The 18,008-nt window shown below is 43.2% G+C and overlaps 1 protein-coding gene across 10 annotated transcripts in view; it reads right to left on the reverse strand.

Annotated features, from left to right (window-relative positions):
• Nucleotides 1-2,083: 2,083 nt before the first annotated feature.
• Nucleotides 2,084-18,008, reverse strand: part of PFKFB4 (6-phosphofructo-2-kinase/fructose-2,6-biphosphatase 4) — a 56,043-nt gene continuing 40,118 nt past the window's right edge. For 9 of the 10 annotated variants that reach the window (XM_079155550.1, XM_079155545.1, XM_079155544.1 and 6 more), the window contains 5 exons: nucleotides 9,556-9,660; nucleotides 7,481-7,610; nucleotides 7,281-7,343; nucleotides 6,215-6,279; nucleotides 2,084-4,141 (listed from right to left, as the gene is read on the reverse strand). In XM_079155550.1, the coding sequence (XP_079011676.1) occupies nucleotides 4,082-4,141; nucleotides 6,215-6,279; nucleotides 7,281-7,343; nucleotides 7,481-7,610; nucleotides 9,556-9,660 (423 nt within the window). In that variant the 3' untranslated portion in view covers nucleotides 2,084-4,081. The remainder of the gene's footprint in view (nucleotides 4,142-6,214; nucleotides 6,280-7,280; nucleotides 7,344-7,480; nucleotides 7,611-9,555; nucleotides 9,661-18,008) is intronic. The other variant, XR_013766473.1, reaches the window with a different exon arrangement.

The raw sequence follows: 18,008 nt of genomic DNA on the forward strand, positions 1-18,008 counted from the left end.
AATAAATGTGTTGAATTAATAAATTAAGTGGAATGAAGACATATTAAAAAAAAAAAAAAATCAAAGGACTCAGATCACCACTAACCCTGAGTTTCTTTGGTACCTTCCTTGCCCACTGAAGGTGTCCTAGAAAGATATCATGAGGGACCAGCTTTGCAAGAGGGAGTCAGTGATTCTCATGGTCCTTCCTCCCAGCATGTCCCTTACACCTTAAACTGGAGATGGATCCCAGCATATCTGGGAGATTCTATTACAAGTGCCAAACCCAGAGGGATGGCTGATATTTCAAAAGAATTACAAAACATTGTTATATTTTATATTGGCCAAAATATGAAGAAATATGTGAGATTGAAGTCCTAGACCAAAGAGATAAGAACAAATTTAAAGTGAGCTATATTTATCAATATGGGTGCACTTAGCAGAAACTTGGGGTTCACTGTGCTAGCTCAAGTTGCTGGAAATTATTCTACATACCTATTTGGTTAGCTGAATGAAAGATGGATCTCACTAAATGCAGTGAGATGCAGTATTAGTCCACCTTCCACTGCTCTAACAAAATACCTGAGGCTTAAAAACAGAAAGAAAAGCGGTTAATTTTTTATTTTTTGATGCTGTGAATTGAACCCAGGGCCTGACACATACTAATCAAGCACTCTACCATTCACTCAGCTATAAAAGAGGTTTATTTAGCTCAGAAGCTTTTTTTTTTTTTTTTTTTTTTTTTGGTACTGGGGATTGAACCTAGAGGTACTTAGCCACTGAGCCACATTCCAGCCCTCTTTGATTTTTTGAGACAGTCTTGCCACGTTGCTTAGGGCCTCACTAAATTGCTAATACTGGCTTCGAATTTGCAATCCTCCTGCCTGACCTTCATGAGTCACTGGGATTATAGGCATGCATCACCATGCCCAGTGCCCTTTTTTAAATTTTGAAAGTGTCTCACAAAATTGCCAAGGCTTGCTCAAATTTACAATCCTCCTGCCTCAGCCTCCCCCATCTCTTGAATTACAGGCCTATATTTGGACTTTACCTGTTAAAGATCTTCCACATCTCAGCATCGACATACTGAGGACCAAGCTTTCATCACATGAAAGCTTGGGAACACATCCAAGCCATATCCAAACCATAGCAGATGCCCAAATCTCCCTAGTACAATGTAGGGGAAAGAATTCAAAACCTCAAGATCTAGTCATTCACGCAAAATAAATGTTGGGACTGAAATGTTATCATGGACAACTCACCTTTTCCCTGAATTCCTAGAAAAGGCCCAGAAAATGCCCAGAAAATACTCTCTTCACTGAGGTCTTGGGAATTTCACTGCTGAGGGGAGCATCTTTGAAAAACTTATTAAGACTACTGTAACTAAGTGCAACAAACTGAATGACTAAAACAACATAAAGTTTAAGAAGCTTGGGCAATTCAGTGAGACCCTGTGTCAAAATAAGAAATAAGAGGGGCTAGAGATGTAGCTCAGTGGTAAGAGTATGCCTGGGTTCAATCTCTAGTACCACACACACACAAAAGAGAAAGGGGGGGGCTCTTAGATTTCAATTTAGATAACAGGATCCTCGGTAACAACAGTTAAGAAGCAGTGTTGAGCTGCCAGAGGAATGAGGTACAGAGACCATGACATGTAGGGCATGTAGGGCTTGTAGATAATCTGAACGGTCAGACCTGTGGGGATCTTTCACAGTAGGGAATTAAGCACCAGGCCCCCAGAACAAAAACAGATGGGAAGCCAGCAGAGTTCTACTTATACAACAGAACCTGTGGCTCAGCTAACAAAATCCTGACTGTAATTTTCCAGACAAAATCAGTTCATGAACCCAGGGGCCCCTGAAGGGAGCCAGGTGGGGCACCCTTCAAGGAAGGCCTCCAGCATGCCCATGTGTATAGCTCAGGGCTCAGTTCAGGGCAACATAACTCCTCTCCAGTGACCAGAGGTCCCCTGAGGGTGGGAGTTGAACCAAGGGTCCCCACACAGACTAACAAGAAAGACCTCTATATGGGGCATGTACAGAAATGGCAAAGAGAATACTTCACAAGTGGAGAACTGGCTACAAAATTCAACCTTAAATTATCATGTTTTTAAAAAGTATTTATTGCAAAGAATTCTGGACACAGTGTGATTTGTAGCTGAAATTTGTATCATCCATTCCCAGGAAAGCAGGAAAACATCTACAACTTGGGCACATCAATCAACCAGGCATGTGGCTGCCCATACAGAGGCTTCTCCAGGCCAATGCTGAGGGAGAGGGCTGATCCTTGCACGTGCCCCAACTGCAGACTTCCCTCCGCCCTATCCCTAGTCTTTGTAATACATCCATGTCCAGCAGCTCCTGCCTCCCCTCTGTACATGGAGAACCAGGGATTCAGTGGTCTTGCTTCAGGTGACATCGAGATATAAATGCACAGCCACTGACCAAAGGGACCTGCTATGGCTAATAAGTGAGTGTATTCAGGAGGTGACAAAAGTCACCAAAACTTCAAAGGACACAGAAGCAAAGGCTGTAGTCTCCATGTCCCAAAGGCAGTGGTTTTGGTCCTCTGACCTCAGTTTGGGGCTCCGTACGCCAAAGGAGGTAATTCCAGGAGGAGGATCCTGTCCTAGCCCTATCCTAGACATCTCTCTACTTGTATATGTCCACAGATACTACAGTACATAAGGATGAGAGACCACTGGCCAGGGACAGGGACAGCGGCTTCTCTCAGGGACAGGTAGTACCTGTAGGCTACAAAGCCCAGGGGGGCTGGAAAGGTAGGCTGCTCTAGCCAGGCACAGGTATGGAAAGATTCTGGATAAAAAGTTGGCTTGGGCATCCATGGGCACGGTTTCACCAATGCCCACTTGTGGCATCTGACAGAAGGGCATCTGACTGCTAGTCCACCCAGACATTTTCCAGCCCTAACCCATAACCTAACTGACCAGATCCAGAACCCACTGCCTGGACCCAAAAGAACTCAGCGGGGCATGACAGATGCCAGACTTCGCAAGGCCATTTTCACAAGGCTCTTACGCACATGAATCAAAGTTGTGATGCAGTTGGAGAAATTCTCCCTTCGCCAGGAACTACCTCTGTCATCTCCTTCCTCAGTCTCACAGGTAGAAGTCAATAAACATTAGGACATATTTTACAGGACCACAAGTTTTTCTGAACCATTTATGGTAAATGCATGTTTCTGCCACCAATATACATTCTTGTGTGAACAGAGGCTGCAACAGGCAAGAGGCAACCTTCTCCCTGGCTGCCAGTGGACACAGCGGGGGAAGGGGAGACCCAGGCTCCCCCTTGAGCACTTCGGTGTATGCACCAGAAAGGTAACTTGTACAACTGCCCAGTCTTTACATGGTTGCACTGTGACCAGTTGGGAAGGGGTAGCCTTGGCCACCAGCTCCCCCATATTCCAGTGTATACAGAGTTGGGAAGGGGCGACCACAAATGCTGTTCTTCCTACATGTTTTTATAGCATCACAAGATGCCAAAGCAGTGTGTTGCTTTCATGAGAGTCCAGAAATATGAGTAATATGTACCTAAGGACCTGGTGAGTGTCTTCTGCTCTTCAATTCTTGCCAGGGAAGGAGGGGGAAGGTTCTCCCTCTCACCTGAGGCAGCAGATGCTCAGGGATCCATGAAGACCGGGCCACTGGCTCAGCAAGAGGCCACAGAGAAGGTAGTAAAGTTCCTGCAGGAGGTCACTTCACCCACCCCAGACAGTTGGGCCACAGTGACAACATCCCAATGAGACTTTCTGCTTCACATTTAGGGATACACACTTCACAAAGCCAACTGGCCTGGTGAGAGTGGCCACCTGAAAATTGCAACAAAGGGGCCAGCTGCTGGGCAACCTCAGCCCACCTACACGGCACAGTCTAGCCCAGTGATTCTTAGCAGCAGGATAGCAGCCATGCCCAACCCTGTTACTAACTGTCAACAAGGAGGCAGGTGAGCTGGGCAGGGACTTCTGGGTGCTGCCAGCCGTACATTGCTTTGAGAGTATTCCTGCATGGTGACTATCACACACACAGATCTTGTCTGCAGAGATCAATGCCTGCCCAGGGGTTGCAGTGGATGAGAAATGGTCACTGGTGAGCCGGGACTGTGACAAGGGCTTCCTCTGGAGGCCGAGAGATGTCTACATTCTGCACAATAAAAACACAGAACATTCATCCTGCAGCAGGAAAGATGGAAAACCTGCTGCCTGCTTTCCTTATCACTATGGCCAGATGGGATGGGTGCCCATTCTCACCACAGGAGCCCCGGCCACAGGATTCTAGACCCTTACCTTCCTTAAGAGCACAGTCATGAGCTTCCTGACACATAGTGGATGCTCAGACAATAGACAAAGATGGGGCGGGAAATGCCACTCAGCTCATTGCTCCATTGCAGGCAGGTGAGGTGTTACCCAAAGCAAGGCTAACTCCTGTTTCAGGGTTGGGACACCTAGGGAGAAACCCCTGGCTTGGAGCCTGTGTCCTCATTAGTCGGGGAAGGGAGGGAGTTCAGCTCCTGGGGGGTGCCTCCTTCCTGGCTCTGTCGGTTCACAGGTATCAGACATAGTCCCAGAAGCCTATGGACATCTGCTAATCTACAGCCTGATCTGTCTCTTCCAGTCTGAGGCACAGTCCCCTGAAACTTTCAACTACAGATGGCCCCTACATAACTGCAGAGCCAAGTTCCATCTTTGGCCTGCTGAGTTCAGGATATCTTAGGCCTGAGAACATGGGACCTGAGACTCTTCTCAGTTCTATGAGGCTGTCCTACATAAGCCCTGATTCCTGTGACCCCTCTTCCCATCTGTGGGCTGTGGGAACTATCACCTGCAGGAGCAGGTCACCAATGACTTGAGTTGCAGCCTTGTACAATGTGATGCTCAGATCTACAGGGAGGGAGACACAGCCCCCCTGACCCACACCCTGGGCTCACAGATCAGTCATTGGAATTGTAGGGATAAGTACATTTCTCACCTTGAGGTAGGTTTCCTGAGGGATCCCTTTCCATATCCCAACTCCAAAGATGGACCAGGAAACTATAGGATCCTATCTCCCTGAAAGGGAACTGTCTGGAAACCTGTGGCCAACAAAAGGTTAACTTCTTTTTCAGAAGTTATCCTCTCAGAAGTACACATCCTGAGACAGGGAAAGTGACTATCAGCTGAAGCATGCCCATGGGCTGGCAGGGTTGGCTGCCAGACCCAGGGACCTCATTCATCATCACCCTGTCAGTTCTGGGGGCCCAACACCACCTGAGCTTTCCTCAGTGCAAAGGATGCCTGGTAGAATATGCCTTCCCTTGTGACCTGTGGGTGCCAGATAGCCTGGTTCAAACTTGGCCAATGCACACAAAGATTCCCAGAGCAAAGGGGAAAGAGGCTTGCATGATGAATGGTCCTGGCTGTGGACAGCAACCTTGGGAAGGAATAGGACACATGCATACATCTTTGCAGGGTTCAAGGCCAAGGGAATGTAGGTGAGCAGGGGCACCCCAGCAAGGACCCATGGTCCATGTATGTCCTACCATGAATGACAACAGGCATGACTGAGGCCACAGGAGTCTTCCCGGTGCAGTGGATTCCAGGAACTGGGACTGGAATCCCAGAAGGGGAGGGAGGTCCTTTCCTTGGTTGCTATGAAGGGACCCCCACATGGGCACTGAAAGTGGTTCTGGACAGCACTTAGGGGAGTTCCACCACCATAAACAAGGCCCTCAGGGAATAGAGGTGGTGAGTTGCCCTTCTAGAGGAAGTTCTCTGCCTACAGCTGGGCCCCTCAGTATCTTCCCTAACAAAACATGATACTGTTTTTATGTTCAAAGGCACTTTAGTCAGAAAAGGTGCTCATATGAGGCCTGGGTTGGTAGGAGAAGATAGAAAAATCCCCACTTGTCCCTCTTTGGCTCAAGACCTCTATGGTGGCACTACTGGGAGCTGTGTGACTCCTCAAGAACTGGCAGCCAACCATACCCAAGCTCAGGTGCTTACTGACATGGTGGCCCAGCCCAAGGGATTTCCCCACCCCTAGGGCAGCTTGTCTTGGGAAGCATCTAACCAAACCACAACTCCACCCAAGGACAGGAGAACAATCTAGGCAGAGAACAGCCTTGGCAAAAGATTTGAACTCCTTCTGGCAGGTACCCAAGCTGGGGGCCTTAAAGATGTGGAGTCTCAACACCCCTGGGCAACATGTCTGCCACTCCAGCAGTGACCCCAATATTACCTGAGGTCTGTCCCGGTGCGTGTTCACAGCGGCCACATTTAGGAATATGGATTCCACTTTACAACCTGTCAAAGCAGAAGAGGAAATTTTAGTTCCCCCTCTCTAGAAAGACAGCTGAAGACAGAGGACAAAAATCTTATCTCAGGAGGAGGTTGTGAATTGGATAGAGCAGTTATCTCAGCTTCACTCTAGTCCTTCTACCTCAGGTAGCTCCAGGGACCTGGCATCTTGTCAGTCTTGTGCTTATCCATGTATGACTGCCCAGAGAGCACCACCCAGAGGACCCAAGCTGCCCATACAGGGACCAACGGCAGAGCAGTAACAGGCCTATGCTCAACACAGAGTCACTTATTTGGGGGGTTCCCCAAAACACTGATAACCCCAACCCTGCCACACAAGGTCAAAGCAACTTGTGCTGGGTGCTTAGTGCAAGGCAGAGATTATCACACATTGGAATGAAATCAGCTGCCCATGCAGCATCACCCTTAAATGCAAACCTGTATCAGAGGAGCTGAGACCCAAATCAAGAAGCTGCCTGAGCTCTCTGATGGTGTAGTGAGAAGCAGGGGTGAATATAAACTGCCCTGCACCCAGAATATTTTTAAGATCCAGGCCCTGGGGGCCATGGGTGTTGTGGTGCTTTTGGAAACACCAGTAGAAAAGGCCCACATGCAGGTGGGTAATGGTTAAGGAAGAATCACTGGGGAGGCTTCTTGAGGTCACATCAACTTTTTTTTTTTTTTTTTTTTTTTCTCAGTACTGGAGATTGAACTCAGGGCCTTCCACATGCTCAGCAAGGGTTCTTACACTTAGCTACATTCTCAGCCCTTTATTTTTTCCTCTTTTTGGTGGAGCGGGGCTCAAACTTGGGATCACACAGGTATGTGTGACAGAGTCCCACTTCAATAATAACAAACTTAAAAAGCAAACTGGGAATAATAGTGGTATAGGGACTAGAGAAATGGGCCCCTAATGGAATTTTCAAGTGATTTGTGAAAAATCACAGAATGCTATAGACAGCTAAGGTCATAGCAATCTCAGATCAACCTATGGGACACTCCCTTACCATAAGCCACGGGGGTCAGCTTCAGGACTGTGTGCAGTGGACACTTGAGGTAGGGCAGCTGTTCTGTGGACAAAGAATGGGATGGATGACATACCAGGGATGCCCAGGTAACAGTCCCTCTTTTTCACACACACTTACACACACACACACACATACACACCATAGAGACATCCCATCTCCCCAGAAGCAAGATCTTTAACCTGCTGCCTTGTCAAGGAAGTAGGCCAGAAGACACCGCATCACAGCCTGGTGGCAGATAACTAGCACATTCTCTTGCCTCTCCAATTCCATGATGACTGGTTCTAGACGCTGGACCAGGTCCTCATAGGACTACAAGGACAAATAGGAAGGATGTCTCTCAGGCCTGGCTCCCAGGGTAGGAAGAAAAGAATCCTGGGCAATAGGCTACCTTCCAAAAAACACTCCTGGAGCTGCTCACCATTCAGGAGGTTGTGGCTAACCCTCTTCCAGCCTGGCTCCTGAGGGGATGGGGTGGGCAGATGCCCCTAGAAGACTGCCAGTGAGATGTCTAGCTTGAGAAGGAAGCAAGTAGGAGTGGGCAATGTAGGAAAGGAGCCATCTCCTCCTCCCAGGGCCAGGACCAGACAGGTCTGAGAGGGCTAGGCCTCAGACTTCCATTTCAAAGGGCCACCTCACATCCACTCATGGGGCCTTACACTGAACCTTCCTTATGAAACTCACATTCTATCAACTGTGGCTGGTGGAAAAGATGCTACCTGCTTCCAGTCCACAGAAGACAAAGGTAGTAGGGAAGGGGAACAAAGGTCCCAGAACTTCCTAGAGAGTAACTCAAAAACACATGAGGTTTCCAGGAACAACCCTCACAGTCTACCTGCCCTGTGTCCTGACCTAACTCTGTGGTAATGTGTACCTTGGACTCTTACTGGTCCCTTGACCAACCTCTCAGCTGGACTGGTTTAGAGAAATGGGCTTAAGCCCTGAGGGAGTTTTATTTCTCTGTATACAATGAGTAACCCTTTAAAATAAAGTCTCCATGTTTGAATTTGCCCCACCCTTTGACTAAGAAGCAATACCAATGCACTAATTTGTGCTGGCCCCCAGTAGTTCTAGAGAAATCTAGGATCAAGTCTTTATTTTTTTATTTTTTCAGTACTGGGGATTAAACTCAGGTTTGCTTGACCACAAAACCACATCCCAGCCCTATTTTGTATTTTTATTTAGAGACTAGGTCTCACTGAGTTGCCTAGCACCTTGCTTTTGCTGAGGCTGGATTTGAACTCACAGTCCTCCTGTCTCAGTCTCCCAAGCTGCTGGGATTATAGGTGTGCACCACCACAACCAGCCAGGATCAATTCTTTTGGTAACTAATTTCCTATCCAATTTCTCCCCTACATTCCCAAGTTTGAGCAGCCAGCTGCTTTGTTTCTCTTTACTGCTATACAGTTGATTCTAAATTTGAATTCTGTCTCACAGCATGATGTGAGGAACATAACCATGTTATCCAGAGTTACACTATTCCCATTCCAGAGGACAGTACAGTGTAGTGGTCTGTGAGTCTGGCGACTAGGTGAAGGTGTGTCTTTGTGTGTACAAGCATGAACTATGTGTCTGTGGGGGGTATTTTGATTTGAGTTCTGCCTCAGGCCTCTTCCTGGAAGGGAGAAGAGATGCCTGAGTGAAAAGTGACCCGCCCAGTTTCTGACCTGGAGCTTGGACTGACCAGGGATTCTGTCAGAGGGGAGATGACAAGTGCAGATTACTTATAGTATAGTGGTCACAATCTATCTGGGGAAGGTGCTTCTGGGCCTGGAATCAAGGCTGGAGTGGTGCCTAGAGCTGGAGAGAGAACAAGATCACCCAGTAGAGGAAAAGCAAAGGTCCAAGGTAGAGATGCGTGGGTTAAGACCTAGGCCTCAGGCCTGGCATATGTCCCTGACTCCTTGGTTACTTGCACACCCTGGGAAGGGCTGACAACTCTCTGGCAAAAAAGCTGGCCTGGAAATGTAAGGAGAACAAAAGCTAAGCTAAACCCCACAGAGCCAGGCTTTGTCATTCTCAAACCTCCACCCCTGGAAAGGAGGGAAAAAAAGGATGAGGAGCAGGGATTCAACAACTCCCAGGGGGTTGGATGCCTGTTCTATGTAGCACTGTCCACCCACCAACCAAGGAGGGGGCAGAGGCCTGGGCCACAGAGTTGGGAAGTGGTACAGATGAAATACACACTCGGAATGGCCACAGGCAGTATTCCCAAGTAGGCATCAGGTACTTGGATTAAGACCCAAATCTCACCTACCTCACCCTTGGGGTACCGGTACCGGTACTTGTCCTGGTCCCGCAGGGCAAATTCCAATGGATAATGATCCTGGATTTCCTCATAGGTCATCTCCTCACAGACACCCTAGGAAGACACCACAGTCATCACATCTCCCAATCTAGGCCTAGAAAACCAGTCTTGAGGTGGTTGGGGGACTACAGGCAGAGGAGACCAGTTTACAGGGCATTTCCTGGGCCAACGGAACTCTCCCAGCCTAGAGCTTAGGCTGTCTGGGAAAAGCAGGACCCCTCAGAACATAGCCTGGTGGCAGCCTCCTATTTATATGAAGCTACCAGAACAATCCTTGTCCATCCATCCAGTTTATGTCATAAAAATAAATGCAAATAGTAACTGCATCTTTTTTCAGTGCTGTGAAAATACTAAATCTTATAATAGAGTGTTGTACAAATTATAAAGCAAAATTTCACTTGTGTCATTCAGAACACACACATACAATATAGATTACTTTATACAAATACATTAAAAAACAAAACAGGGTTAGAGTTGTGGCTCAGTGGTAGAGCACTCAGCACCACATATATAAATAAAAAAAAAATTAAGGTCCATCAACAACTAAAAATATGTATGTATAAAGTTAAAGTAAATTTTTAAAAAATAACAAATAAATAAAAAGTACCTAACCAGCAGAGAAGATAGCTGATTAAAAATACTTAGGAAAATGTATATTACCTTATACAAATAAAACAAGCAAGCAAATAAACAAAAATAAACAAAACAAAAAGTATCCAACCTGCAGAAAGCTGACTGAAAACAGTAAAGTGTAATGTAAGGCCACAGGCTCAGAGTGAATTAAGCCATCTCTTCCATAGCCTGGTCCAGCCCTATCTGAGTCTACATTACCAGCAGCATTGTGGACCACTTCCCCAGGACCCTGTGAAGAGTGACAAACTCTCCCCAATCCATTCCTTCACCCAGGAGTCCAGGAATGTTTGAACTGATCAGTGTTTGTCCCAAGGTCCAAGTCAAGAGCCACCAGAGAAGAGAGAGAAACAATAAAATACCGTAATAAAAAAAGCACCTAGAGAGAGGGAGAAACAATAAAATACCCTAACAAAAAGCTGCAAGTCTCTGATTTTGTTCATTTTTTTCTACAAAGACTGGGGCAAAGTTGTCTATTAAGAAAAAATAGTGCTGAGCATGGTGTACACCTGTAATCCCAGTGACTCAGGAGGCTAAGGCAGGATAATCACAAGTTAGAGGCCAGCCTGGGCAACTTAGTAGAAATAAAAAATAAAAAGGGCTGGGGATGTGGTTCAGTGATTAAGTGAGTTCAATCCCTGGTATAAAAAAAAAAAAAAAAAAAAAAAAAAAATCAGAACAGAAAGTACTAAAACAGAGAACAGAAAAACAATAAAGCACCAAAATCAAAATTAATTCTTGGAAAAGATCAACAAAATTCAAAGTTTATGAACTTAGTTTAACTAGACTGACAAAGAAAAAAGAGGACTTGAGTAGTTATCAAAGTTGGAAATGAAAGAGAAGACATTACTATCAACCTTATGGAAATATATATAAAAATATAAAATATATATATAAAATATATATAAAAAAAAGAATGTTATGAACAACAATATATATGGGTTTTAAATCCATGGATTCAACTGAGGGTCAAAAATATTTGGAAAAAATTATATGTATAAATATATACAGACTTTTTTCCTTAAGAATACAACGCAGAGCCGGCCACAGTGGGCACACCTATAATTCCAACTCAGGAGGCTGAGGCAGGAAGATCGAGAGTTCAAAGCCAGCCTCAGCAACGGTGAGGCACTGAGCAACTCAGTGAGGGAGGAGGGTCTTGCTGACACCTTGATATCACACTTCTAGGCTCCAGAATTGCAAGAAAATAAATTTCTGTTGTCTGAAGCTACCCATTTTGTGGTACTTTGTTACTGCAGCCCCAGGAAACTAACATGTTTTGGTACCAGGAAGTGAAATGCTGTAATAAATAACTAAAAATGTGGAAGTGGTTTTAGAACTGGGTAGTGGGTAGAGGCTGGAAGAATTCTGAAGCGCATGATAACAAAAAGCTAGATGGCTTGAAGAAACTATGGTAAAAATGTGGACATTAAAGAAGATTCTGGGAAGCTTAGACACAAGTGAAGATGGCAGCAGAGAAAGTTTCTGTTGCCTAAAAAAATAGGTGTATCATCATGAACAGGTTGATAGCAATGTGTATATTAAAGGTTCATCCATGAGGATTCAGAAGGAAATGAGGTTCATGTTTTTAGACATTAGAGAAAAAATAATCTTTTGTTATAAAGTGGCAGAGGACTTGGCTGAACTAGATTCTAGTGTTCAGTGGATGTCATAAAAAGTCAGATATAACAAGTGTTGCCAGGAGTGGTAGTGCACACCTAAAATCCTAGTGGCTCAGGAGGCTGAGGCAGGAGGCTTGTGAGTTCAAAGTCAACCTCAGCAACAGTGAGGCACTAAGCAACTCAGTGAGACCCTGCGTCTGTAAATAAAATACAAAATAGGGCTGGGGATGTGGCTCAGGGGTCAATCCCCAGTACCAAAAACAAAAAAACAAGGGTTGGCAAAGATAGAGAGAAATAAGAGAATGCAGAATCGTGTTGCTACATTGGAAAACAATTTGGTTATTTCTCAAAAGGTTAAACACAAGAGTTACGATATGACCCCACAAACCTATTCCAAGCTATGTGTTGAAGAGAATGAAAACATATGTCAAAACAAAAACATGTATGAATGCTCATATTAGCATTATTTATAATAGTCCCAAAATGGAAATTATTCAGTCACAAAAAAGAATTAAGTACTGATACATGCTACAACATGGATGAACTTCAAAACATTATACTAAGTGAAGGTGCTGACGATATACTAAGTGAAAGAAGCTACAATTCAAGGATTACCAAGACCATATATTGTAGAGGTTTCAGACCAGTCAATGTACAGAGGAGTAAAAGTCCTTCAAGTTGAATGAACTCCTCAGGACAATAAGGCCATCTGACTGAATGGCTTAGAAACACTCTACAACTATGCTGTCCTTGAGGCCTGGAGACTGTTATCTTATAAAAACATTTGGTACTACTGGACTCTGAGAGGCAAGCTAGGTATGTGATCTGCACATGCACAAAGCTAACTGCACTATGTAACCGAATGTAACTTGATATAACTCTGCAATAGATAATAAAACCTAACTGGCTTTCCCATGAGAGCCACTTCTTGCTGTTCGCCATCCTGCATGCTTGCCTGTTTATCTGCTGTCCCCTTAACGTTTACAGCTGGACCCTAATTAACCTTCACAGCTGAAGCCCTGAGCAGGGACCCTTCTGGACATGTCTACAGGAGAAGGGGACAGCTTACTGCCTGGAACAGGTTTTGATGTGTATCTCTCATCGGCTGGTACCAATCCCACTGGTAAGCTATGGGAAATTCCCTGTCTGAAGCTCAACGTCATCATCGGGCTGAACTTTCTTCTTTGGTTCGTAAGGCTAAACATAGCTGGTCTGTGGTTTTGCTATCTGAAATAGATTCTTGCTGTCCATGGTATCGTAGGGTGGGTCCTTAAGACCCAAAGATTGGGAAGATATAGGTAAAAAACTGCATGAGGAGCCCCGGGCTCCTATTCCTGTGTTACATGCTTGGTATTTGTGTGGAGATGCTGTCTCAAAAATAGCCTTGACAGCGCTGCAAGGTTCTCCAGTAGTCTCTACAACTGGAGTTTTTCCTCAGCCTCTGCTTGCATTCCTATCCTTCCCTCTCCTCCCCTAGTCCAGTATATCTGAATGTCTCAGGCAGGCAGCTGCAGAGGGAGAAACTCATACCTTGGCTATCTGCCCCATTAGATTAAATAATGCTAATCAGCCAGAATATGAAAAATTACCTTTTGCTGTGTTTAAAGAATTAAGAAGGGCAGTGTTGAAGAGTGGAATTAATAGTAATTTCAAGTTTGATATGATAGAGGGGCTGGGAACAGATTGTGCCTTGGTTCCCAATGATTGGAAAGCATCGGTGAAAATGGTTACTTCTCCTGCCCAAAATACAGTGTTTTTACAACAATACTCTGATTTAGCCTGTGTTAAAGTTGAGGATAATGCTCAGGGAAATGTTAATATTAATTATGATGACTTGTTTAGCATGGGGCAAAGAGGGACATTACAACAAGAAGCTCAGTTGCCTGCAGCCACTGTTGCCCAGATTAGAACCTTAGTTTGTAAAGCATGGAGAAGGATCCCAGACATGTGGGATCCTTCAGAGTCCTTTGCTGTAATTCGACAAGCCTTAGGGTAGTCTTTCATTAATTTTGTTAACCGACTGACTAAAGTTATTGAAAGACAAGGAGACAATTTGGAGGCTGCCAATATTCTGACCAAATAACTGGCTTATAAAAATGCCAACCAAGGTTGTAAGGAAAAAATGAAATCTATTTACCACAAAGTGGATACTATACATTCTGATTTAATAAAGGCATATCAGAATGTTGGAACTGAAATTCATAAAGTGGCTTTACTAGCTGCTGCTTTAAAGCTCCCGATAAACTTTGTTACCATTGTAAAAGAAACCAGGCCATCTTCAAAAGGATTGTAAGATTTAAAAAAAAAAAAAAGGGCCACAAAAACTGCCCAATCAGAAACATCCAATCTGTCATAAAGGATTTCATTGGGTTAATCAATGCAAATCTAAAACAGACATGTCGGGAAATCCAATTATGGTTCACCTCCTGACCCAGGGCCAAAGGAGGAGAGACCCTTTTCACCTGCTAACACCGCTGTCTCCATCACAAACGTTTCCCATGCAAACAGAAACTCCTTCCACAAATCCTTTCATGCTACTAGAGGGAGCGCAGGGATAGATTTGATTACTACTGAGGATGCTCAACTACATCTCCCTGGGAAGTTTGTAAAATTGCTACCCAAATTCAAGGACCTCTACTCAAAGATACCTTTGGTTTAATTTTGCCCCGCTCCCACAGTGTTCAACATCTCTAGTAATCAGAGAAACGCAAATTAAAACACTAAAATTAAATGCTAAGGAAGGAAAATTTATAGTTCCTGGAGTAATTGATTCTGATTATACTGGTGTGATATATATTCAAGTTTGGTATCATATGCCATTAAAACTCCCCAAGGGATCCCCTATAGCTCAATTAATTGTGATTCCTTATATTACTGCCCAACAACCCCTAAAAGAAAGTGAGAATGCAAAATTTGATTCCAGTACACACACTTTACAGAAGAAGGTATACAGGCGATTAACAAATATTTTAAAAAGTGTTCAACATATCTAGCAATTAGAGAAATACAAATTAAAACAACTCTAAGATTTCCTCTTACTCCAATTAGAATGGCTATTATTAAGGACACAAGCAATAATAGGTGTTGGCATGGATGTGGGGAAAAAGGCACACTTGTACATTGCTGATGGGACTGCAAATTGGTGTAGCAACTCTGGAAAGCAGTATGCCGACTCCTCAGAAAACTTGGAATAGACCCACCTTTTGACCCAGTTATACCATTCCTCGGTTTACACCCAGAGGACTTAAAATTAGCATATAACAGTAACATAGCCACATCAATGTTTATAACAGCTCAATTCACAATAGCTAGATTGTGGAACCAACCTAGATGTCCGTCAGTAGATGAATGGATAAAGAAACTGTGGTATATATACACAATAGAATATTATTCAGCCATAAAGAGGAATAATATTATGGCATTTGCAGGTAAATGGATGGAATTGGAGAATATCATGCTAAGTGAAATAAGTCAATCCCAAAAAATCAAAGGCCAAATGTTTTCCCTGATAAGTGGATGATGATATATTATGGGGGAGACAGGTTGGGGGAGAGAAGAATGGAGGAACTTTAGATTGTGTAGAGGAAAATGAGAGGGAGTGGGGGTATGAAAAATGGTGGAATGAGACAGACATCATTACCCTATGTACATGTATGATTACACAAATGGTATGAATCTACATCGTGTATAACCATAGAAACAAAATTATGTACTCCTGTTTTGATGATATAGCCCATCTCATAGAGAACTTGCCTAGCATACAAAATGATGTACTCCATTTGTGTACAATGAATCAAAATGCAATCTGTAAAAGTGAAAAATAAAAAATAAAAAAGTTTGGTTCATCATTGGAGCATTTTTACCTATTATTGAAAATAGACCAAAATTAACCCTTTGTTTAAATGAGCAGTCAATCACAGGGTTATTGAACACCAGTGCCGATATTACAGTTATACCCCTCTCAGTATGGCCTTGTGCATGGCCCTTACAAAGGGCCAACCCAGTTTGGGGCATAGGAGGCAATAATGAACAGGTGTATACAAGCTCTCTATGGTTGTAATATTCCGCCCCTTCCAACCCACAGTAAGTTATTACTCATATTCAACCATACATTATGGCAATTCCCTTTCATATGTGGGGCAGAGACATCTTACTCAAGTTACAAATGTCTATGGAATCACCTTTTTTAGAGGGGCCTCTGCAGATTTGACTGCCTTGCCATTAATATGGAACGTCATCACTCCTGTCTGGGTAGAACAATGGCCATTATCCAAGGAGAAAGTGGCAGCCACAAAGACCCTCGTTCCAGAAGAGTTACAATTGGGACATACTGAACCTTCTACAAGTCCATGGAATATGCCCATTTTTACCATAAAGAAGAAATCATGGAAATGGAGATTATTACAAGATTTAAGAGAAATTAATAAAAGTATACAGCCTATGGATCCACTTCATTGTGGATGGCCTAACCATAATCTAATTCCTCAGGACTTTTCCTTATATGTAAGAGACTTACTAAAAGACTGTGATTTTTTAAATTATTTCTCTTTCCTGATGATCAAGAAAAATTTGCCTTCACAGTTCCTGTTATCAATCATTAGCCTGCTGATAGATATCAATGGAAAGTTCTTCCTCGAGGTATGTTAAATAGCCCCACATTATGTCAACATTTTGAGATAAGGCTCTTCAGCCTTTCCGACAATTATCCCCACATATTATTGTTTTTCATTATATGGATGGTATTTTGATCTCTGGGCCAATACTTACAGAAGATACAACTAAATTGCAATACATTTCTATTACAATCTGGCCTTCATGTGGCCACAGAAAAAATTCAATGACAACTCTCTATTAAATATTTAGGACATAAAATACTCCAACGTTACTTCATTCCTCATATTCCAAAATTGACTCTTCCTTCCAAATTTTCCTTATTTCATTTGCAACAATTTTAGGACATTTCAATTGGGCCAGACCATATATTTCTTTAACTACTGATATGCTATTGCCCTTTTTCCGATGTTAAAAAAGCAACACAATCCCACCAGTTCTTTCCAATTAACTCCTGCACTGACTACAGTTCTTCAGCATGTTAATGAGAAATTATGTACAGTTCTTATAGACAGACTTCCAACACTCAATGATCTTTTATCTCTAATAATCTTTACTGGAAAGTCTTATGCCTTTGCTGCAGTTGTTGCTATTTATAATAAGGCTTATATTCTCGCACTTTTCAGGAAGAAATATTCTCCCTTATGCTGATATGTATGCTCAATTGATCTCAGATGGTCACAATCATATTTTATCCCTTACAGGAACATATATTCATGTACTTTATCTTACTTATGGAAAGACCTTACATTTACAATATTTATAATTTTCTTCATATTATCAAGCTGTCTTAACTGATTTTTTTAGCTTGTATTGCTTTCCATGTACCTCCATATGAATGCCTTTCCTTATTGTGTCAAGTCTCTCATGTTCCTTTTTCTATAATCTCCTCCCTTCCACTTTCCAACCAGATTACCATCTATACTGATGGTGGAAAACAATGGAGTGTAGTATCTATATTCACTGATAAAAAATGGACTGATTATTATACATTGCCTCAAGCTTCAACTCAGTGAGCAGAATTAGCTGCAATTATTTTGTCTCTTCACCTTAAACATCATTACAAATTCACAGTATATAGCCAAACTGATGCCTCATATTTCCTCTGCAATTTTGTCACCTCATTTGGACTCTAATTTGTTATTCCTGTTTATCACTCTTCAATCTCTTTCACAGGATTGTATGGCTCCAATATTTCTTGCTCACATATGTAGCCACATTAAAATTCCTTCACTCACTGAAGGAAATGCTCATGCTGATGCTGCTATAAAATCACTTTATACTTCTTTTCAGATGCTATGGAAGCACATAATTTTTTTCATCAAAATGCTGACTCTTATTACACTCCATTTATGTATGATCTATCAAAATGTACAAATGCATTCTACTGTCATGTACAACTAATTAGAACAAATAAAATTTTAAAATTAAAAAAAAAATGCTCACTCTTCAATGACACCTTTTCTGTTTCCTTTCCACAGGCCCATTTCATCATTAATAATTGCTCTCATTGCACACCCTTTCGTTCCCTGACTTGGG

This window comes from Sciurus vulgaris (genome assembly GCF_902686455.1).
Source record: "Sciurus vulgaris genome assembly, chromosome: 10".
NCBI classification, from domain to species: Eukaryota; Metazoa; Chordata; class Mammalia; order Rodentia; family Sciuridae; genus Sciurus; species Sciurus vulgaris.